General features: G+C 43.1%; 1 protein-coding gene across 1 annotated transcript; it reads left to right on the top strand.

Annotated features, from left to right (window-relative positions):
* Positions 1 to 1,067: 1,067 nt before the first annotated feature.
* On the top strand, positions 1,068 to 24,271 carry LOC143983623 (retinol dehydrogenase 7-like). The gene is made up of 5 exons (XM_077483545.1): positions 1,068 to 1,150; positions 4,537 to 4,863; positions 9,508 to 9,766; positions 11,429 to 11,592; positions 19,851 to 24,271. The coding sequence occupies exons 2-5, from the start codon at positions 4,551 to 4,553 to the stop codon at positions 20,069 to 20,071; spliced, it is 957 nt and encodes a 318-aa protein (XP_077339671.1). The 5' UTR covers positions 1,068 to 1,150; positions 4,537 to 4,550; the 3' UTR covers positions 20,072 to 24,271.
* The last annotated feature ends 882 nt before the right edge of the window (positions 24,272 to 25,153 follow it).

The following is a 25,153-nucleotide window of genomic DNA, read 5'->3' as shown; positions in this document are numbered from 1 at the left end:
TTTCAAGAACTTTAAGCTATAATAATCACAATTACGACAAATCACAGCTTGAACTATCTTGCTTTGCATGTAATGAGTTTATCTCATATACTAGTTTCACCTTTTAAGTTGCATTAGTGAAATAAATTTACTTTTGAATGATATTCAAATATTTTGAGTATCACCTGTATGAATTACACAGTTTCTGAGGCTAATTTAATGCAGATAAGACACCAAGTGAGTTGAATTACCACCTTAAACATCCACATAACCTGTATAATTAATATATGTTTGGTTTTAAAGGGATAAGGCGGCAACTCTAGTTATAACCCCTGTCTGAATTTTTTTTACCATCTGTGTCCTATTGTGGGGTTTTTCCTTCACTTCCTGTCCCATAGCCAAACAGAAAGTGAGAGGGAATCCCTGCAAATTAAGGGAAATCTTTGGGGACCCCAGATAACCAGAACTAGTGTCCCCGTTGGAAGATTTCTCCTTTATTACTTTTCTGGGAACAACCTAAAATTGGAAATTTTCTTTTACTTTCAATGATAATGGTAAACAGGAGAAATAGAGAGGGTGAATTTCCTTATCAGGGGGCACAGACAGCAATAAAAACCGACAAGCATTCTAAACACTCTGCACTCTATCCAAAACAAAATTTCACCTCTAGTTCTACTAGACATAACTTATAATAAATTTACACGTCTTTCCAAAAAATATAATTTTCAACAATTTTTTGTTATTTTGTTTGTAGCAGTGTAACCCAGTGTTTCTCATCTCCAGTCCTCAAGGCGCCCCAACAGATCATGTTTTCAGGCTTTCCCTCAGATGAAATGGCTGTGGTAATTACTAAGGCAGTGAAACTGATCAAATCACCTATGCAAAATAATGAAAAGCCTGAAAACATGACCTGTTGAGGTGCCCTTGTGGACTGTAGTTGAGAAACACTGGTATAACCCTATGTTGGTATGCATAAATTAAGTCAATTCCAGATCACTGATGCTTTCCTACTTCCCCACCCATTTCCTGCTGAGTAATTAGTGGCCTTATATAAAGGACAGACTGCCTCCTTGTGAAGGAACAGAACACCAAGTCTCCTGCTGAAGGTGCCACGTTGCCAGTGAGACTGAGGTATCCTGATATTACTATATACACCTCTACAGGTGAACAGGTATGATTTTCACTTTCTATTAACTATATACTGTATATTTACATATATCATTTTTGTGTGTTTAATTATTGAGCAAGAAGTCAGACATGTTCTAATAAAATTCGGTAGCTCTTCTGAAATCACGTCATTTATGGGATAAAGACATTTTGTTCTTGATGGTTTGTTGCAATTTGCAGGAATGACACACAATAGTGAGCCATGTAATGTCCTGATCAGTAAAATAGATGTTCTCATTTATAAAATAAGGCAAGTCCCCGCTGGTTTGTCTGTTGGTTGCCTGGGGCCAGATTCCTAATGACAAACTATGGAGCAACAAGGGCTCATCCTTATCAGGAGGAGAGGTTAGGAAAAAAAGTTGTTTCTTTTGCACAGATGGATATTTTGAGCACAGGTGCATGGTTTAGTTAAGGCGATGTTAAAGCCTTTGTTTTAATCTAAATTCTAATACAAATTGAAATTCTAAAACAAATGTCACTACTGTAATAGATACTTCTATTGCTGTGACAGATACTTTTTTTATTTTTTTGGTCTCTTTTAGCACTTTTGGGGTTTGTGGTGGCTTCTTTCCCTTGCAGAGATCTATAGAGCAACCTTTGTGTGCATGCTCCCGGCCAGCACTAGAGCTGAGTTGTGTGTGTCCACTCAAACACACAGCCCTGAAGTAAGCCACTGCCCTGCTTCTCCCGCCTCCCTGTGTTGAACAGTGCATGCGGGATACTCAGGGCACACACACTCTTTCCTGGAAGTTCAGGGAAGTAGTGCTATACCTGGAGGTATACCTGGAGGTGATGTGCAGTTGGAACTCTGCTTGTTTGTGCTTGCACATTTATTGGATTACTCACTGAGGAATAAGAAAAAAGGTTGCTACGAAGCCAATAATAAAAAAATTAAAAATAAAAGTTAAATTAAAGTCGTAAAATCTTAAGTTTTTATACTATAATGCATTCTATGCATTAAGGTGAAAAACTTTCTGTGTTGCAGCTGCCCCCAGGCCCCCCCCCCCTTTTTCTTACCAGAGCCCGATCCAATCCAGTGGTGTGCATGCCAGCCGCTGTCTTCCCACATGGACAGATTGATAGTAGCAGGAGCCATTGGCTCCTGCTGCAGTCAATTAAATCCAGTGACATGGGAGCCAGGGGTCGGGGCTGAGTGCTGCTGTCTGTGTCAATGGTCACAGCAACGGGACTTGGGAGCATGGAGCATGCCGGTAGGGGACCCCAGAAGAAGAGGATTGGGGCTGCTCATTGCACAGAGCATATAAGTATAACATGTTTGTTATTTTAATCCAAAAAAAAAAAACTGTACAACCTATACTCAAGTAATGTTGAGTATAGGCGAGTAAAATTCTTCTTCTTTGCCAGTATTGTGATATTCCCATTTATACTTATGACGCCCGTTTGCAAGGGGCCAAAATGAGTAAACGCAAGTAAACTACTGCAATCAATTAAGAAATTTTCTATTTTTGTTTTACTGCTCTCTATTCAATTCTGTATTAATGGTCTTTACTCAGCTGTGTGCAATGTCCCATAGACAACAATGCATCTCATTTCAAGCTGGACTAAGATGGTCAAATACATTTTTCCTTCACTAATACATGTGTTTTTGCTTCCATTATTAGCCCATCAGCTACATAATGTATACAGTGCTGTACTCTGGCAGTGTTGTGGACTTCATACACCACTCTCTTCCTCATCCAATCAGAGAACGCTTTGCATTGGATCAGGAAATGTGTTCTCTGAATGGTGCCCGTGCTGAACAGGCAACCTCCTGTTTTCTAATGCATTAACCTGAGATCAGTGAAGTAGCAATGGGGTTTATTTACTGAAGGAAAATCCACTTTGCACTGCAAGTGCACATGGAAGTGCAGTCGCTGTAGATCCGAGGGGGGCATGCATTGAAAATAAAAACCAGCATTTTTGCTTGTACATGATTGGATGATAAAATCAGCAGAGCTTCCCCTCATTTCAGATCTTCCCCCTCAGATTTGCAGTGACTGCACTTCCAATTAGTTGTAGTGCAAAGTGGATTTGCCTTTAGTAAATCGACCCCATAGTCTACTTCAGTGAATTCTAGCTTCCAGGGATGTTGAACAGGGATGGTAAATACATAGTTACATCAGGCCAGGCTGGGCCAATATAAAAATATACCATGCCTGGAATTCTTCTTTAATCCAAACCTGGAGTTGGGCTTTAGGTAAACAGGGTCCAGGAGCCATTTTTCTTCTCATTTAAAAAAAATTGTCACTGTGCACCATTTATGTAGTGAATTGTTTTTATAAATATCACTTGCTATACAGTCAACATACCCTATTGGCAGAGTCAGTTCATTACACTGGCACCCTATGATGTGTCTGGACTTCCATGGTGCAACTAGAACCACCTAATACTAACCTGATTTAATAAAATGAATAAGAAAATTGTAATAACTACAGCTACATAGCGCACGCCCTATCAGGGTTTCTTGTTACTATAATTGCTAGCAATTACTCGCTAGGAGTGGCAACTGGTCATTAAAAAATTGGAACAAATCACTCTCTTCGAAGTAGCAGCAATCACTCATACATGTTTTTTATCATTTTACAATAATGCTGGATTGATTGCTGTTTCATGACACCTTTTGTAATTTACTCCATAGGCAGAAACTACTATTCTAGGCACTTTTTTTGGACAACACATGATGCAAACACATTGTGCTACACTAAGGGTCGGTTCACACTGAGGCAGCGCGACTGCCTCAGGCGACCTGCATCCGACTTCAGCGGCGGCTCGCAAAATTACTTCTATATAGAAGTCAAGGCAAGTCGTCTGAAGTCGCCCCAAAAGTAGTACAGGAACCTTTTTTCTTGTGTCGCCCCTATTAGAACGGTTCCATTGTACAGAATGGAGTGCAACTTGTCAGGCAGCTAAGTCACCTGACAAGTTGCCCCAGTGTGAACCGAGTCTCGAGCTCATGGGAGAGTGGTTTATGGTGTAAATATGTATTGGGGCATGATAACACACATATACTGCATTAATAGATAGTGGGTCACACTGTTGTTTACTAATAAATTATATATAATTATTATACACAATTTATATAGCACCAACAGTTTATGCAGCGCTTTACAATGTATAGGGGGAGGGGTGAACAACACAATTACAGTGTGTATATATATATATATACATTTATTTTTTATTGCTTGATGACTTGAAGATTGCAGATTGGGAAAACCACCAGGAAGGAGGTTTTAGCTTCTCTCACAACTCTAATGATGAAATCATTAAGTAAACAAATGAAACATGTCAGTCCAGTAAAATCCGTTGTCCATATTGGTCACGGTTACAGTGCTGATGAAATTTAAGAATAATTGAAAGTTATTTCAACAATAATATCACATTTTATTGCAGAACAAGCTTGCATCATGTGGCTCCCTCTGCTGGTGGTGTTGGGTTTGATTCTTCTGTACAGATGGTACAGGCAGAGTCAGATACTGTCGAATCTCACAAATAAATATGTATTTATTACTGGATGTGATTCTGGATTTGGAAACTTGCTGGCTAAACAGTTGGACAAACGTGGAATGAAGGTTCTGGCGGCTTGCTTAACAGAGGCTGGAGCTGAAAAACTGAAGACAGAAACTTCCAGTATACTACAAACAAGAATTCTAGATATCACTGACAGCAAAAGTGTGAGCTCTGCTGCCGAATGGGCATCAGCCATCGTTGGAAATGAAGGTAATGTTTTTTTTCTACATCTGGGTTGCTGATTATTATTATTGTTATTGTAGAAAATGTCTTATAAATAGGGTCCTATAGCGTTCACCCCACTTACCAGCACAGTAGAGAGGAACATTACCCTTATCATAAAAATGTCCTCTTGTTTCTAAGCAACAAAATGCCAACCCAGACGCAACAACAGATCTCTCAGCAGCCAGCATTAATAGACCCTACAACAGCCAGCAACAATAACCTCTCCCTCAACAGTAGATCCCTCCCAGCAACAATTTACCCCCCAGCAACATAAGACCCCCGCCCACCAGCAACAACAGACATACCCAGCAACAATAGATCAGCCAGCAGCCAGCATCAATAGACTTTTCAGCACACCCCAGCACTCCTTGCCATAAAATACATTCAGTGCTGGAAGGGAAGGAGTTGCCTGAACTGCTTTTAACGTGTTCCTGTCCCATAACCAGGGCTTTTTTTTCACTGGGAAGTGAAGGGAAATCTCTGCAATGGGACACCAAAAAAAAAAATTCTGACTCCCACGCTCTATCCAAAATGGGGGGGGGGGGGAGTTTTGCCTATAGTTCTAATTTACATCTACATCATGGTCCAGAGAGAAATAGAAGCAACTGAACATGTTATGTATTGGATTTAATTGGCTTTAAGCAAACTATAGATAAATAAGAAAACAGGAATGTGTTCTTTGGCAAGAAGGACCATACATATACTATTGAGTAATGCTGGGTACATACTATAAGAAAATCGGGCAATCGATCGTCCAATTTTCCTCGTTTCACAGCAAAGGAACCGAATGTCAATTTCATACAAAAATCCTCATACAGCAAAGGCTTTTTTGTTTTTGTTTGTTTCTGATCATGCAGAGTCTTTCTTGTCTCTGATTTTCTTGTACGAAAATGGTACACAATAACCGCTTGCTGACTGCACCATAGTCGAATGACGGCTACAGCGTGGCTCTAACTCTGGGAGGACGTACACTGATGTGCACCTGGGAATATACGTGACTGCCGGGTCCAGAGGACCCGATACATAACGGATCACGGTAAATGGCCGCTGATAGCGGACGTTTACCACGTGATTGCTCTGTCAAATGACGGAGCTATCACTTGTAAACCAACCGGCGTCACGTCCGGTTCCTCTCTCCCTTCTCTGTACTGAGCGGTACAGTGTGAGAGGGGAGAGACTGGTGGCAGCAGTGCTGTGGACTGGATCTGTAGTGGCCACAGCGCTGATGTCCAGCACTCATCCATCCATCCTCACCCACCCATCTATCCATCCATGCTCAGCCATTCATACTCGGCATACTCATCCATACATACTCAGCAATACTCATCCATCTATGCATCCATGCTCATAATACTCCTCAATCCATACTCGGCATACTCATCCATCCATCCATACTCAGAATACTCATTCAGCCATCCATGCTCAGCATACTCGGCCATACTCATTTTCTTTACACAAAAAAATTACATGTTCAAAAGACTCATTATGCCTCATAGATTTTACATTGGATTGTTTTCTTTCCAAAATGGGGTCATGTTTAGGGCGTTTCCATTGTCCTGGTGCTCCAGGGCCTTCAAAAGTGTAAGCCCTTGTACACACGGTCGGAGAATCCGTCGGAATGTGTCCTATCGGACCGTGTTGTCGGATTATCCGACTGTGTGGTATGCATCGGACTGATTCCGTCGGACCCAATTTTCCAGCATGTTGGAAATATTTCCCGACCAACTGGTTCGATCGGACATACTCCGTTCATGTGTAGAGAATTTTGATCGGACCAAGTGCCACGCATGCTCAGATCAAATTCCTACATCAAAGCTATTGGCTACTAGCCTGAACGTAGTCCCATCATAACGAAATTACGTCATCACGTTCTGAAAGACCGGATTTTTCGACAACTTAGTCCGACCGTGTGTATGCAACAGTTTCGGATAAGATCCGACGGACAAAATCCGACTGGCAAAATCCTACGGATTTGGTTGTGGAAATCTCTGACCGTGTGTACAGGGGCTAAGAGGTAGTCAAAAAATGATATGTGTAATTTATGCTCCAAGAATGCCTGATGGTGCTCCCTGCATGTTGGGGCCTCTGTATGTGGCCACGCTGTGTAAAAGTCTCACACATGTCATATCCCCATATTCAGGAGTAGGAGAATGTGTTTTGCGGTGTAATTTGTGCTATGCATATGCTGTGTGTGAGAAATAACCTGAGAATCGTGAGGAAAAAATTACAACTTCAAAAAAACTCACCATGCCTCTTACTAAATACCTTGGAATGTCTACTACCAAAAAGGGGTAATTTGGGGGGTATTTGTACTTTCCTGGCTTGTTGGGGTCTCGAGAAATGAAATGGGCCGTCAGTACATCAGGTGTGATCAATATTCAGAGATTGGCACCATAGCTTGTGGACTCTATAACTTTCACAAAGACCAAATAATATACACTGATTTTGGTTATTTTTACCAAATATATATATAATTTTTATTTTTTTACAGTGTTTAGTCTTTTTTTTCTTTTATAGCGCAAAAAAACAAAAAAAAACAAAGGTTATTAAATACCACCATACGAAAGCTCCATTTGTGTGGGAAAAATAGGACAAAAATGTAATATAGGTACAGTGTTGCATTCAAAATGTGAGAGCACCGAAAGCTGAAAATTGGTCGGTTTAGGAAGGGGGTTTGAGTGCCCAGTGGGTAATTGGTTAAACGAAAATTGTTTGTTCTGTTCCCGTATGAGACATTTTGGAGTTTGTCCCTTCGGGAATTTTCATATGAAAAGTCGGAATCGGCTTTTGCAAGTTGTATACACACTACGAAAATCGTACAAAAGTTCCTGGGGGTGAAACCGTTCGCCCTATTTTTCTTATAGCGTGTACGAGCCTGACAGGGGTTGTAAACCCTCAAGGTTTTTCTACTTATTGCATTAAGGTGAAAAACCTCCTGTGCTGCAGCAGCCCCCCTTATACTTACCTGAGCCCCATAATTCCCATGACAGAAACAAGCACACCGGCTCCAGCCAGTGTCTCGTGTTCTGATTGGATATATTTATAGCCGTGCAGCCATTGGCTCCCGCTGCTGTCAATCAAATCCAATGATGTGGGCACCAGGGGGCAGAGCTGAGTCCTGTTGGCACCAATGGCTGCACATGTGTCTACAGGAGCGTGCCCAAACAGTAGTCCCCTCGGAGAGCACTACTCTGGTGGGACACTAGAAGAGGAGGAGCAAGGTGTGCCGCAAAGGGACCCCAGAAGAGGAGGACCAGGACCACTCTGTGCATAACCAACTGCACAGCAAAGGTAAGTATGACTTCTTTCTTCTTTTTTTTTTTTTCTTTTTTTTTTTTTTTTATCTGAACCTTTACAACCCCTTTAAGTGGAGGCAAAATATACAATGGATTAAAGCAGCCTTTCACCTATATTTCTGTGTTTCTCTAATCTTTAAAGTTTATCCCCTCCCATAATATAACAAATATAATAATAATTATTATGCTTTAACTTTTGAGCAACTACTTCCCAACACTTCTGCATTCTTGCAGTCTTTGTACAGTAAGACTGGAGAGCAAGAGGATGAAGCAGCACAAAAGGCTAATTTCATGTGCTGAAGAGGAGCATTCTGGTAGGAGGAGAAAGCAGAGTGACAAAGGGATGAGCTCAGCGGCCTTCTGCTTTTCCTTTTGCTGTCCAATCACAAGCAGGAGGGAGTCCAGGATGACCTTGGCTCAGAGATAGTAGGCTAAATGATATTTGCCATCAGGCATTTTGTAGCAGAAAAAAAGTGCCGTGGGATAAATCTCTGGATTAAAGATGAACATTGCAGACAGTCGGTTTTGTTTCTTTTAATGAGCTATTAATTTTTATTTATTTTTTTGGCTGGAGTTCTGTTTTGATTCACTGGAAAAAGTGCCAGAGGGAGAGACAAAGTGCTAATTCACTTGTTCTATATGCTGGGTTTGATCAGTATCTGTCCTTAAAGCTCCAGGCTTAAAGTAGAACTAAAGGCAAAACTTTTCCTATTCACTTGAATAGGTTGGGTTTGGCGTGGATACTTTCTGTCATATGTGACTGGGGGGGATAAATATAAAGCATTGCAGCCACCACATGTGTTTTACCCTCATATGGCTGAATTTTCAGCTTAGATTGGATGCTAAAAAGTGCAAAATTGCCTTCAGGAGTTTTTTTTTAAATAAGGAGGATTTTTTCGCCCCTCCAAAACAAGTTGTCTTCTTTTTATGGAAGTATAATCAGCAATAAAGATTTATGGACTATATTGTTTTGAAAAGTGCTGTATCGTGTGCTATAGATTTTAAACCTGTTTTAGGCAGTGTTCACACTTGTGCGATCCCAGACATTGCATGTGATTCACACCACATTGCTGTGCACATCAGATGCGATGTCTGTGCAATGCAAATTCAGCCACACAGTTTGTTGCAGGACCTTTTTTTTTTTTTTTTTTTTTTTTTTTTTTTTTTTATCCGCACTGGAATCAGATCACATGGGTGAGTCAGATGCGATGCGGGATCCTGCAAAGGAATCGCACTGGTTCCCGCATCACACAAGTGTGAACCAAGACTTAAAGGTTAATAAAGCAGTTTTTCTTTATTCAGTACTGATATTACTTTGTTTCTTACCTTACAGGACTTTGGGGATTAGTTAACAATGCTGGCTATGGTGTTGGTTTGGGACCCAATGAATGGCAAACAAAAGAAGACTTCTCCAGGAGCCTGAATGTAAATCTGCTTGGCACAATCGATCTCACTGTGAATCTGCTGCATCTTGTTAGGAAGGCACGGGGCCGCATTGTATATACATCTAGTGCTCTGGGGAGGTTGGCTATTATTGGTGGGGGATATTGTCCTTCAAAGTATGGCGTGGAAGCTTTTGCAGACAGCTTAAGGTGAGTTACCATGAAGATCTATTCTATAGCTTGTATCACAAAGGTGTTGTATTGCAGTAAACACTTGTGGAAATAAGACATGGTGTAAACTGAAAACAAGACACTAGCAACAATTGTGCCAGGCCCCTTACCAAACAGTAATGATCTCCAAATGATACGAGATCAACAGTGCAGAAATTATCCCATTGGGCCACCACTCAGGATACCACTTACTCACCACCTCCATGGTCCTTCACTAGTTATCTAAAGCCAGCACAAAAGTTTGAGTAACACAGGAAAAATACACCACACCAGGGATCAACAGCAGGTGTACAACATCCTCTGCCATTGGCCTTCCCCGCACATGTTTCGTCCCGCCGGCTCCAGAGATATAAGTATCCTCGGGCATCCCTGTTTTCCCCAAAATGTTCAACCACCTCACAGTGCTAATATCATTTTTATTTTAATGTCACTTTATGCAACAATAATACTTTTTTGAGACCATATCTGTGAGAATATGGTAACTTGCTAAACTGACAAGGTCAGAAGGCATTTAGAGAGACTGTCACTTTATTTTCTAATTTCAGGGCAAAGTGCAAGTCTATGTAAAGCTCGCCCCTGGTCTAGTTATACTCCCCTTCACAGCACTCTTCCACGATCCTTCATGCATAAATAAAAATAATCAGGTATGTATGTATGTATGTATGTATGTATGTATCATCAAAACTGTTATCAATAAAAACCATTGAAATTGGGGAAAACACTGCCACTAGATGGCACTGAGTATCATATGACATAGGCATGCTCATCAGCTCCATCTAGTGGCTATAATGCAGTATTTTCCCAATTGAAGTTTTGTTTTTTGTATTTAATGAACATTTAATCTGCAGAGAATATAGCCTTAGACCATTAGACTATGCCCAATTTGCACAGAATTAATTTGTAGTTTCGATGGTTGAACAGCTGGTGTTGATTGTATGGGAGAGCATCTGACTTCATGATGCAATGCTTGGGCCTGAGTAGCCAATCGCTACAGTCACATGACAGGAGGTGATGGGTTTTATACTCTTTAAGCTTCAACACTCTTTATGTTGCCATGGTTGCAGAGGACTGTTGTGCAGGTGAATATATCTAGGTTTGGGGATAAGCTTTATTACAGGTGCTTCAAAAAAATCTGAACATTCATATCCTCTGTCTAGTGATTCTCTGACTGTAAATAGTCTATCTAACATGGTGGTGGTACGTTGCAAAGCTAGGTGTATAAAATGGGCATCTACCACTTCTCTGGTAGTTGTAGGGGCAAAGGATAAGAGTTCTCCATCCAATTCATAGGCTCAATTGGTAAAAAAAAAATTGGTGCAAAGCAGGAAGTCCCATTTCAGCAAAAAAATAATAATGCGTTCTAACCATCAATCTCCCTCACCCACCATGAAACATTAGCATCATTTTGGAATATCATGCTGTAGCCCAGACTGTGAACACCACTGTATCCCAGCCAAGCTTTTGCCCTACATCTTTAGATTTCAAAGAAATATGAACATGCTATATTTTGCTTTTTTGTGGTATTAAAATAATAGTACATGTTTTTAAATGAGTAATTCCTGTATACAACTGGTGTGTTTTTTATAGTAAATCATTTTATTTTATTTTTATTTCATAATATTTGTGTTGCTTTTTTTACAGGAGGGAAATGTGTGCATTTGGTGTAAAGGTTGCTATCATAGAGCCAGGAGCTTTTAGAACACCAATGACTGATTGGGAGATTCATCAAAATAATCTACTTCGACTTTGGAAAAACCTTCCTGCACATATTAAGGAGAGCTATGGAGATGATTACTATAAGCAAAGTAAGTATTATAAGCAGAGTCCCTTCACACTACGGTGGTCTAGTGCAGTGCATTTAACTTACGCCTGTTTACATGCGTTGTGTTGGCAGCCCATTCATATGACTTCAGCTTGCATTTGTCGGAATAAGAGGGTCTGCCTGGTATGAGGTCAGTAAAGAGCTTGTCAATTACAAACCTGCTGCATGTTTCTGTTGGTTATTTTCCCAGACATCTCTACTAATACTTCAGTGCAGTAATAGAAAAACTATAATGGCTTTGGGTTTATACCAACTTTCAACTAGTAGACACCGCTTCTCCAGTGATCATCACTAGCTTCTGGGCCCCCCCCCCTGTCTATACCAGGCCCCCAAAATCCATACCAGACCCTTATACAAGCATGCAGGCTGGAAGTCAGGAGTGACCCCCCCCCCCCTCCCTGAACCATACTAGATCGCTTACCCTCAACATAAGGAGAGTGCTTTGGGTTCCTCCCCAAAGCACCTTATCCCCATATTGGTCGGGACAAGAGCCTCTTCCCGACAACACTGGCCATTGGTTGTGTGGGTCTGCGGACGGAGGGTTTTTTCGGAATATGGAAGCACCCTTTAACAAGAGGGTCCCCAGATCCTGCCCCCCCCCCCCCCCATGCGAATAGGTATTGGGTACATTGACACTTTTTTTGGTGAATTGGTAGTGGTACAAAGTAAAAACCACAACAGACCGTCTTTGACAATTCCTTTTATTAAAATTAAATTTATTAAAAGAAAAGTTTCCCACGATGTCCATTCATCTTCAGTCACGCCACCTGATGGACCCGAAAAATAGACGTCAGAAGGGGGTGGGGTCACTCGGTTAAATCACTGGATGGCCCCGCCCTTGCCTATATAAGAGCTGTCAAAGCCAAGAAATGGCAGTTGCCGAGAGGCCTCCCATCGAGGCAGCGCTTATTTTTTTATTTTATTTTTTTGGATCTGTTGGGGGGGCTTGATTACAGATGGATGGACATCACATTAAAGGGGGCTTCCAGATTGAGATAAGCCCCCCCGCCCACAGACCCTGACAACCAATGGCCAGGGTTGTTGGAAAGAGGCTCTTGTCCCCATCAACATGGGGACAAGGTGCTTTGGGGGGCACCCTTCCCATGTTGAGGACAAGCAGCCTGGTCTGGTTCAGGAGGGTGGGTGCTCACTCATATCCCCCCCTTTTCCTGGCCTGCCAGGCTGCTCGGATAAGGGTCTGGTATGGATTTTTGGGGGGGACCCCACGCCGTTTTTCTTAAGCCCCAAACCATTTTGCTGGCCAAAGACCAGAGCACATTTTGCGATTCGGCACTGCGTGACTTTAACTGACAATTGTGTGATGTGGCTCCCAGACAAATTTTCTTCCCACAAATAGAGCTTTCTTTTGGTGGTATTTAATAACCTCTGCGTTTTTATTTTTTGCGCTATAAACAAAAATAGAGCGTCAATTTTGAAAACTTTTTTTTTGGTATAATATCCCATAAAAATATATAAAAAATTTTTTTTTTTTCCCTCAGTTTAGGCTGATACGTATTCTTCTTCTGGTAAAAAAAAAAATTGCAAATAAGTGTTTATTAATTGGTTTGCGTGAAAGGTATAGCGTCTACAAAGTAGGGATTCGTTTTATGGCATTTTTATTATTATAATTTTTTTTTTTACTAGTAATGCTGGCGATCTGCTTTTTTTATCAGGACTGAGACCATTAGGGTGGACACGTCGGACAATTCTGACACATTTTTTGGACCATTGACATTTTTACAGCGATCAAAACCCCCCTCCCCCACCCGCCGTTTTACTTTCCTGAGGCCTGAAATTTTTGCACTCACAGTCCACCCAGGTGTGTTAGCAAAGCAAATTAATATTTGCTTTTCTAACACAACCGCCTCTCAGCCAATCAGGAGGCGCAGATCTAATACCCATCACCTGAGCACCAGCCACTAATATGCATACTTTCAATTACACCCCAAAATACATTCTGCTACTCCTCCTGAGTGTGCCACATGTGAGACTTTTTCACAGCCTGGCCACATAGCGAGGCCCAACATGCAGGGAGCACCATCAGGCATTCTAGGAGCATAAATTGCACATATAATTTCAGTCCTACCTATCACACATTTGAAGGTCCTGGAGCAGCAGGATAATTAAATTACCCACAAAATTACCTCATTTTGGAAAGAAAAGGCCAACGTATATTCTATGAGGGATGGGCTGCAGATAGGTACTCTTATGGGCTGCAGGAGGGAGGGAGTGTTTCTGCTGGCATCATTTTACAATAAGCTGTTGGGGAAGTGGTTAAAATCCATACCGGACCCAAAGGGTCCCCCTTCACCATTTTTTTTTTTTCCCAAATTTTTTTACATTTTTTTTTTTTTTTTTGTACAATATTTTTTTTGTTTTAATCTAGCTCTCAGCGAGGAATCCTTCGCAACCTATTGACTGCACTCCGCGGGCAAACATCCCACTAAGTGCCCAGAGAGTTTGGGTGTTGGGCGAGTACCTGAATGGGCGATGTTCATGCCAAACTTATGCTTGGCCCAAACCATTTGCCTATCTCAAGTGGGGCCTGAACACTTTAACCCCTCACAGTTACTCTTGTTGGGCGCAAGAATGGGCCCTGCTGTAAACAAATGTGTAAATAACTTGTAATTACATGCCCCTGTTAAATGGGTGCAGAAAAATTGGGCCTTAAGTGTTTGTGCCCTCAACCAAAAATATTGTTGGAAGCTAGCATAATCAAGACTCAGGAATAGGATAGGCAGCATAAGCAGTCTTCAAGGGATCCCAGATCCCTAGCAAATTCAATCAGTTACATCAGCATGCGGGGCTTGATAGCTGCAGGACTGATTTTTTTTGATAAATGTCAGCCTATCAACGGAGTCTGTGGACAGGCGCACTCTTTGATCCGTTAAAAACCCTCAAGCAGCACTGAATGTTCATTCAGAAAGCCCGCTGGATGCAGGACAGATCAGTAGCTCGATTGCAAATTTGAGCAAGTTCTGGCCACTGGTCCATCCTCAAGACTCAGTAACCCAATAGATACTCAGTTGGAAAGGTCTCCAAGTCTGCTCTTGCCCCTAGATATTCCTGCACCATATAATGCAGATGCTGCTGATGGTTTCTTAAACCTGGGCACTGAGGACTAAAGAATTTTTTAAGGGCATTGGTCAGCTGGCCACCTTCTCCCCTTCTCTTCCTCTGATCGAACGAAGCCCCAGAAACACATTGTCCAGGATGAGGAAATTGTAACCTCCCAGAGTCTGGAAAGGCATTACACACAGTTTTTCTTCAAAGCATCCTGAAGATGTTTTATCCTCCTCTCCCTCTGTGAAGGCAGGATGAGCTTTGCAACTTTACCCTTGTAACGTGGATCATGAAGGGTTGCCAGACAGTAATGATTCTTCTCCTTGATACCACAAATCCTTGGGTCCTTTCACAGGCTTTGCAGAATCAGGGAGCCCATGCAGTGTAAGTTTGAAGAGGCATGATATTCTGAATCCCCTAGGTCACTAAGGATGACATTGTCAGGAACTAACTCCTCCCAGCCACGTACAACTTCTTGGGTTTCTGGGGACTGAAAACCATTCCTTGAAGACTGTTGGATGTTATCCTCAAAATCCATACTGACACAATCCTCCTCCTCTTCCTCCTGTGTGTTTGGCGGCCCTGCAGGAATAGAATCTGCATAAAGGGGGCCTTGAGAGCAAAGGAAGTCCTTCTCTTCTACGCCGCTGTTCTGCCTCAAGTGCCCTGTCCATGATTCCACAAAGCGTGTGCTCCAGCAGGAGGACTAGAGGGACAGTGGTACTGATGCATGCATTGTCGCTGCTCGCCATCCTTGTGGCCTCCTCAGATGGTGACAGAACAGTGCATCCTTAATCAGTAGCCACTGGCATGGTGAAAAGAAGCCAAGCACCCCTGAGCCTGCCCTGGTGCCATACTCGCATGGGTACTAATTGATGGCCCTCTGCTGAGTGTGACATCCCGGTGGGCATGTCAGAAATGAGGCAGTTGGTGAGCAGGTTGAATTCCGATTGAATGTTAGTTAGCCAAGCACTGGCATTGTATGACCGTCGGAAACGACCACAGACTTTTCTGGCCTGCCACTAGAAGATCTTGTAAGCCTTGGTACATCATCAATAAAGGCTGCACCACCAAAATCAGGATGTGTGTCAAGCATGGAACATCAAGCGTCCCTGTGGGAGGGTGGAGAGAAGGTTGGTGGCATTGTTGCATACAACCATTCCTGGCTCACAGTGCCATGTCGTCAACCACCTCTGAGCCTGCCCCTGCAGAGCTGACAGAATTTCTGCCTCAGTGTGGCTCCTGTCCCCTAGACAGACCAACTGAAGCACCGCATGGCATCTTATAGCCTGACTAATTGTGTAGCCCCTTGAACGCTTAGGGAGAACTGCTGGTTCAGAGGACAATTCAGCAGATGAAGCCATAGAGGAAGAAGAGGAGTTTGGAGCAGACAAATGTGTCAGAATCGCCACCAGCTTTTTGGAGGCATGGTGGCGGAACAAGCTCCAACACTGGACCCTGTCCTGCATCCTTCCCAGCTGCCAGCAGAGTTACCCAGTGTGCCGTGAAGGAAATGACCGCTCTGTCAAACGAAGGCCAAGACATTGCCTTCCACATGATTGTAGAGAACTTGAATGGCCTTACATGAAAATAAATTTATTTTTGGAACCTGCCACTGTGGTATAGCACATTCCACAAATTCACGAAAGGGGTCAGAGTCTACCAGCTGAAAAGGCAACAGTTGGAGAGCTAGCAATTTGGCCAAGCTAGCATTTAGACCCTGAGCATGTGTATGGCTGGGACAGCATTTCTTTTTATGGTTCACCAACTTTTCTACATGTTGTGACTCAATAACACAGCCAGCAGCAGAAAAAAAGGACAAAGGTGCACCACCTGCAGAGGATGCACATGTCCAGGACCACCACTTTTCACTGTAGACACAGAGGCTGCTTGCCCTCTTTTAGTGGCCTGTGAGTGTCTGCCTCTCATTGGTGAACTTCTGGACATGATGGGGTGTTTTTTTTTTGTTTGTTTTTTTCCACACTGCCCTATATACCCTGCAATATATACTGTACACCGAATGCACTTTTTTAATATACACTGTATTATATACTGTATATAGTGTACACTGAATTCACAGTATTATATACTGTACACCGCCCAAAGTATAATATATACTGTACACTGCCTGTACTGTATTATATACTGTACACTGCCTGCACTTTATATACTGTGTACTACACGCTCTATCCACTAACTAACCTGCCTAATCTATCTCCAGTTCTTGACACCAACACACTACATACGGCCACCGTGTAAGCAGCCTTATATAGTGTGGGGTGTGGTCTTAGCCCCTCCACAGTGCCCACATTATATAAATCTTCTTTTTACCTTAAAAATACTGCCACTATTTTTTTTTTTTTTTGGATGATCTGTATACCACGGTTACATGATAAACTTCACAGTTTCTCCAGTGCTGGGAGTTCAGGTAGGAGGAAATTTCCACTGCAGCCTGTATACATGTCCACATGTGTGATGTCAATATCATGGGACCCGGCTCTGAGAACAAGAAACGGTTCTCTCCAGCATAAAAGACACAACTAAAGTATGTGCAGGTCCACTGCCTTGCCTGTGTTAGCTGGCCTTCCAAGGATAGACAGTGCAGGAGGCGAGGATCTGTGCATACAGGATAAAACCGCCTTTTTACACAATGCAGAGGATAACCCCTTAAGTTCCACAGTGAGTATAACAAGCATGCTGTGCTGCATATACAGACTGATTTTACTGTTGTGGGTTTAGTAACACTTTAAGCATGAATCTTTTTGAATAGTCTCTAACAAAGCTCTAAGTTTGCAATTAAAAAGACAGACATTCGTCATTAGTACCTCTACTACTAATGGGGGGGGGGTTAATTAAAGGGGGTAAGTCATGTCTTGGGTTTTGACCTATAAAACCAGAGGGGGAAAAAACCGAAATGTCACCATAAACAGAGCATTCCTGCACTAGTAGGGTCTTTACTGACTACTGCTAATGTCAAAGAATCAACTTAAACAACTCTTAACCACTTAATAACCGGCCTATAGCCGATTAACGGCTATAGGTCGGTTTGCTATCTCTGAGAGGCCCAGGGGGCGCGCACGCCGGAACATCCGTGCTCGCCGAGTTCACGGGACCCGGCGCAACACGGATCGCGGTAAAGGACCAATGGCAGCGGTCCTTTACCACGTGATCGCTCCGTCCAATGACGGAGCGATCACAAATGTAAACAATTCGGCTTGCCGGGTCAAGCTAAGGTCATCAGTCTCCTCTCCTCACACCGATGCAGCGTGAGAGGAGAACATTCCAGTGAAACTAAAACATAACCGTGAGTGCCCAGCAGTGCCCAGCAGTGCCCAAATAGTGCCACAACAGTGCCAGAACAGTGCCAGACCAGTGCCAGACCAGTGCCATCTATCACCTGTGCCACCTCTGTGCCACCTCTGTGCCACCTCTGTGCCACCTCTGTGCCACCTCTGTGCCACCTCTGTGCCAGCAGAGCCACCCCAGTGCCACCCCAGTGCATACCAGTGCATACCAGTGCCACTACAGTGCATACCAGTGCCATACCAGTGCCACACCAGTGCCACACCAGTGCCACCTGTGCCCAGCAGTGCCACCTGTGCCCAGCAGTGCCACCTGTGCCCATCAGTGCCATATGTGCCCATCAGTGCTCATCTGCGCCACTGCAGTGCCACATCAGTGCCGTCTGTGCCCACCAGTGCCGCCTGTGCCCACCAGTGCCGCCTGTGCCCACCAGTGCCGCCTGTGCCCACCAGTGCCGCCTGTGTGCTAATCAGTGCCACCAGAGCCACACCAGTGCCACCAAAGTCACTATAGTGCCCATCAGTGCCACCTGTGCCCATCAGTGCCACCTGTGCCCATCAGTGCCACCTGCGCCCATCAGTGCCACCTGCGCCCATCAGTGCCACCTGTGCCACTGCAGTGCCCCATCAGTGCCGCCTGTGTCCATCAGTGGCGCCTGTGTCCATCAGTGCCCACCTGTGCCCATCAGTGCCCACCTGTGCCGCCTGTGTCCATCAGTGCCCACCTGTGCCGCCTGTGTCCATCAGTGCCCACCTGTGCCGCCTGTGCCACGACAGTGCTCTGCAGTGCAGCCTCACCAGCCACAAGAATAGCAAAAAAATATTTTACTAGTGAGGAAGCCTACAAGCTTCTAGGTGGTTGAGGTATTAGATGTGTAATTTATGCTCCTAGAACGCCTGAAGTTGCTACTTCAATGTTGGACTTGTGTATGTGGCCAGGCTGTGTAAAAGTCTAACACATGTGGTATCACCGTACTCAGGAGGAGCAGCAGAATGTATTTTGGGGTTTCATTTGTGGAATGTATATGCCGTGTGAGAGAAATAGCCTGGTAAAATGACAATTTGGTGTGAAAAAAAATTAAAATAAAAAAAATCTTTATTTTGCAAAGAATTGTGGGAAAAAATTACAACTTCAAAAAACTAACCGTGCCACCTACTAAATACCTTGGAATGTCTACTTTCCAAAAAGGGGTAATTTGGGGGGTTTTTGTACATTACTGGCTTGTTAGGGTCTCCAGAAATGAGATAGACTGTCAGTACATCAGCTGTGATCAAATTGATACATTTTCAGTGATTGGCACCATAGCTTGTAGACCCTATAACTTTCACGCAGAATAAATAATATCCACTAATTTGGGTTATTTTTACTAAAGACATTTAGCAGTATACATTTTTGGCCAAATTTATGAAGAAAAATTACTTATTTGCAAAAATTTTTAATAGAAATGAAGAAAAATGCTTTTTTTTACAAAATTTTCGGTATTTTTTCATTAATAGCACAAAAAATAAAAAACGCAGAGGTGATCAAATACCACCAAAAGAAAGCTCTATTTGTGGGAAAAAAAGGACGAAAATTTCAGATGGGTACAGTGTTGCATTACCGAGTAATTGTCATTCAAATTGTGAGAGCACTGAAAGCTGAAAATTGGTCTGGTTATTAAGGGTGTTTAAGTGCCCAGTGGTCAAGTGGTTAAACATCTAGCGTTCAAACCACAAATTATGACCATTGTTTCATCAAGAACCAATGAGATGTGGAAATGGGTTGCATAGCTGAACATTATGGCAAATAACACTTACCCAACTGAGCATAACTGTGTGTCATTAATGCATATTAACTGCTGCTATCTTAACTGTTGGACTTCTGATGTTCCCACAGGTATCCTGGCTTTAAAAGGACTAACACAAGCAACCAGTCCAAGGCCGTATGAAGTCTCAGACTGTATGGAGCATGCCCTGACTGCTGTTCACCCCTGGACCAGATACTCTCCTGGCTTGGACTCCAAACTGTATTTCCTCCCTGTATCTTACTTCCCCACTGCCATCTCTGATTATTTGTTTTGTCGGTCTGCTCCCAAACCTGCGCAAAGTATATCCTAATGTCATACAGAATTAACTGTTCACTGGGTTAGCCAATTAAAAAAGCTTGTACTTTTATTATTATCACAGTGGGTTATGAGGATTGTGAAATACCCAGTGCATATTATGGAAAGTCATTTGGTGGTAGGTAATTGGTGCACATATAGTCATCTTCTATGAACAGATCAGCGACAAGCAGAAGCACATTCATAACTGAGGGAATCAGCTATGGTGGATTAACACAGGAATCCTTTTGGTGATCCTCAGAACTGGGCTTTGTGGGCTGCTAGTGTTCTGGTGATTATCGTGCCCCGAGTTACATGTATTGCTGTGGAGCTGGTGGCATTTTTTTGGTTCCATATCAACTACTATGATGGATGGTAAGTGTTGGGATGCTTTTCAGCCCTTGGTGTGAGGATTGCTGTAATTGTAGAATTTCTTGTTCTACATTGTATTCTTGGGATTAAATCAAATTATAGTATTAAACCCAAAACTAAAAATGGAACATATTTTACCAGGTATTAGATTTGGTGGTTGCATTCATTTTATTTATTAATTTTTTTAGGCTTTTTCACCCCGTTTTCACCTGGTGAGTAACACAGGACCAGCCTAAAGCCTGATACACACTGTTAGTTTTTTTTTCCGTTCAAACAGGTAAAGAAAAAGTCGGAGTCGCTGTACCCGTGATCGAACACTAGTACAGCGATCTCCCTCGCTGAGCTATTGTGTTCTGACAGGGGGAAGGTCCCCCCAACAGTACACTCCAATCAGTGCTCTCAGCCATTGCCGGTCAGCTGCTGGTTTTCCATTGCACATGTCCAACAGAAGCTGGCCAAATGGCCGGCTTGTGTCAGACCAGCTGCCATACACACAGCTGAATGTCGGCCAGTTTTTATTGAACCGGCTGTTGTCGCCTGGCATTCTGCCTGTGTGTATAGGGCTTTAGGGTATCTACACTCTGAATGAAAGAGCAATAGAGAAACCTTTCGGACAGCAGCATTGTCAGACTGGTGAGAGGGGAGTGTTAGAAGGAATAGCAGATTTAGATTCAATAACAAACTGAAGCCAAACTCCAGCTAATACTTTTTAGGGCAGTTATATTAACTGTTTATATTCCTGGGATAAAGATTTGACATAAAAAAAATCAAAAAAAAATCTGACCATTACTGACCCTGTCAATAGTAAATGGTTTTTGCTCAACTTTCTAACTGCTACATCTTGGGACAGCTTGTTCTGTTGAAAAACAGACTTACGAGCTGGATCACTAGGTGCAAATAAGAGCCTAAAAAATAAAATAAATGCAGCCATCACATCTAAGAATTGGTAAGCTACAATATATTGAATGTTTGCTTTTGGATTTAAATTTGGCCATTTAGCTAGTTCAAGGCAGCGTTTTCTTCGCATATTTAAATTCAACCAAAATCAGAAACCTAGGCATTGTACATCTAGACATATGGGGAAAAGAATGCTCAAGCAAAGGTTACCATCAGTAAAAAGCATGTCAATAGTGGTCAGTGAGACCACTTAGCATACTGAAGGACCAATATAGTGTCATGGCTAGGGATGAGCCGAACACCCCCCGGTTCGATTCGCACCAGAAACTTCGAGCGGACCAAAAATTTGTACGAACTTTAGAACCCTATTAAAGTCTATGGGACTTGAACGTTCAAAATCAATAGTGCTAATTTTAAAGGCTAATATGCAAGATATGCAACAGACAACACCAGCAATAAGGGGTATTTTCAGGTGTATACTGTGCTGGAAGCACACAACACTCACTTTAACTCCTGCAGATGCCTGTATTAGAGAACACCAGCAATAAAGGGTAGATACAGGTGTATACTATGTTGTGCTGGATGCACACACCACCCACTAACTCCTGCAGATGCCTGTATTAGAGAACACCAGCATAAAAGGGTAGATACAGGTGTATACTGTGCTGTGCTAAAGGCACACAACACCCACTAACTCCTGCAGATGCCTGAGAAAAGAACACTGTCCCTGCCTATCTTGCTCTTTCCCTGCACGCCGGAACACACTACATAAGGCCGCCGTGCTGGCGGCCTTATATAGTGTGGGGCGTGTACTAAACCCCCTGAGCTATAATTGGCCACAGGCATCCTGCCTGTGGCCAATTATGGCTCTCCTCGCTGTCAGCGCTGTGATTGGCCAAGCATGCTGGGTCACAGTGTATGCTTGGCCAATCATGAGCCAGCAATGCACTTTGGTGGCGTAGTGCATTGTGGGCCGTTCGTGCCATACAAATTTGTCGCGAACGGTCCACAAAGTTCTGAATTCGCTGAACAGCCGATGTTCGAGTCGAACATGCATTGGAGTCGAACACCAAGCTCATCCCTAGTCATGGCCAAGTGGAATTTTTTACAGTTAAGAGTTGTATATAATGTTACCTGTCTATATCTGTGGATCTACTTTTTTGGATGCAGTTTTTGTTGAAGGTTCATTTGTGCTTGTTATTTTAAAGCTGAAATCCAGATGTAGATTTTATTGCAAAGTTTAATTAGTATGCATATGCCACAATTATGGAAGCAGAGAGTCCTCTGGGTCATGTGCCATTCACAGCAAACTTTGCATCTTTCTAAATTATTATTATGCAGGTTTTATATAGCACCAATAGTTTGTGCAGCGCTTTACAACGCGACAGAACAGTTACAATACAATTCACAGTTACATAGTGGGGAGGTTGAAAAAAGACTCAAGTCTCAACTATCGATGCCCCCCCCCCCCCCTGCACTGAAACCACCGCCTGTGGAAGGGAATTCCACATCCTTGTTGCTCTTACAGTAAAGAACCTTCTACGCAGTTTAAGATTAAACCTCTTTTTTTTCTTTTTCATTTTAACGAGTGGCCAAGTGTCTTATTAAACTCCCTTCCGCAAAAAAGTTTTATCCCTATTGTGGGGTCACCAGTATGGCATTTGTAAATTTGAAATCAAAACACTTTCAATCGTCTCTTCTCCAGAGAAAATAGGTTGCATGCGCTGAACTTATCTTGATAATTAATATCCTCCAGACCTTTTATTAGCTTTGTTGCCCTTTTTTGTACTTGCTCCATTTCCAGTACATCCTTCCTGAGGACTGGTGCCCAGAACAGGACAGCATACTCCAGGTGAGGCCGGACCAAAATCTTGTAGAGTGGGAGAATTATCGCTTTATTCCTGGAGTTGATCCCCTATTTAATGCATGCCAATATTCTGTTTGCTTTGTTAGCAGCAGCTTGGTATTGCATGCCATTGCTGAGCTCATAATCCACTAGGACCCCCAGGTACTTTTCTATCCTTGGTTCTCCCCCCCAGTGAGTAGATTGCATTCATATTTTTGCCACCCAAATGCATTGTTATTAAATTCAATACAGTAGAAATCAGAGAGCCCTGCTTTATAGAGCTTACAATCTGAAATGAATGCAAAGCATTCCCTTATTGGATGAGATGGAGATTGGGACTTCACTGCCCTGCCTCTCTACCTCTTCAAATCAGAGTGCACCTTGCATTCTTTGAGAACAATGCAAGGCAGTTAGTGAATTGCGATCATGAGGTAGTGACACCCCGTGGTTACTGAGCACTACTGCTCAGCACAGGACCATGTATGACAGAAGCTGAGGAGGAACGTATTCAGCAGAGGGCATACATGACAGGGTGAAAGGGGAATCGGGCGTAAGGGGTTAACTGTTTAAAGTTGTGTGGCCAGCCCTTACTCTTACCTTACTGGTCCAGGAGAGGGGGTGATTGTGAGGGGCTGGTGAGTATAGCTGCTAAGTAGGATTGGTTTTGGCTCATTTGCAGAGTAGAAATCATCAGATGAACATCCCCCCCGCCCACCCTTTCTTTTTATCCAGTAGTCATGTTCTCTTTAATTTGTGATTCTATGGCGGTTGGGGTCCCTTCCGGGGGTCTAAATCTGGTTATTGGGGAAAATGGTGGGGACTCATCTGAGGTATGAGTTTGAACAGTGCAATGCATAGTGGCGTTAAGACTGGGGGGGGGGGGGGGGGTGGTCTGAAAGGACAGCTGGGTTAGGCCCAGAGATGGTGTTTTGTGGCTGGGGTCGCAACTTGTGTCTGTAGCACCAGATAGCTGAGTTTTGACTATATGGCATCATCAAGGACCTCACATCATTATCTGGATTTAGTTATGTATTGTTATGTTGTGTTATTTAAGAAAAAGCTCATGTTTAATAAAAAGCTGATTTAGCCAAATTGACTCCACTTATGTGTTGTGTGTTTGTTTTGTTATTCCTAAGAAGTAAGGGGGAGAGAGTTTTGGGGTAGACCTAGGTAGGGGTCAGGTTTGCAGGTGAGCTCTGAACTCACGGAGTCTGGACAGATGCGTTCTATGATCCGTGTCGAAACCTCCTGCAGCACTGAATGCCCATTCTGAAAGCACGCTGGATGCAGGGCAGCCCAACAACTCAATAGAATACTGGGCAAGTTCTGGCCAGTGGTCTATTCTCATGATCCAGTAAGCCAGTGAATTGAAGTCAGTGGATCGTCAGCTGGAAAACTCTCCATCTCTGTTTTGGCCACGAGGTAACCGTGCACCATGTGATGCAGACACTGCCGATGGGATGTGGAAGCTGACAGCCCTGGGCGACGAGGACTAAAAAAAATTCCAAAATGCCTCACTTAGGCAGACACCTTCTCCAACGCTCCTCTCTTGGCCAACAGAAAACTCAAAAATATGTTTTACATGACACTGTAATATACTGGAGTCAGGAAAAACGTTCAATAAATTCCTCTTTAACTTGTCCTCAAGAGATTTTATCTTCTGCACTCTCTGTGGGGACGGGATGAGTTCTGAGACCTTCCCCTTATAATGGTGGTCAAGGAGGGTTGCCAACCAGTTATCACCCATCTCCTTTATGCCACGTATTCTTGGGTGCTTTCACAGGCTTTGAAGCATGAGGTTGCCCATGCGCCTCAAATTTGCCGAGGCTTGAGAAGCAGACTCCTTGGGGTCACTCAGGATGACAGCGTCTGGAACTTCCTACTCCCAGCCACGTACCACTTCCAAGGGTCCTGGGATTGAAAAGCCATCGCGTACAGATTGACGCATGTCTTCCTCTTCTTCAAAGCCTATGAAAGTGCCAG

This window comes from Lithobates pipiens, unplaced genomic scaffold (genome assembly GCF_037356315.1).
Source record: "Lithobates pipiens isolate NorthernLeopardFrog02 unplaced genomic scaffold, aLitPip1_a1.2 Scaffold_16, whole genome shotgun sequence".
NCBI lineage: Eukaryota > Metazoa > Chordata > Amphibia > Anura > Ranidae > Lithobates > Lithobates pipiens.
Note: the sequence above shows the minus strand (reverse complement) of the source record. Positions and strands in the feature narration are given on the sequence as shown.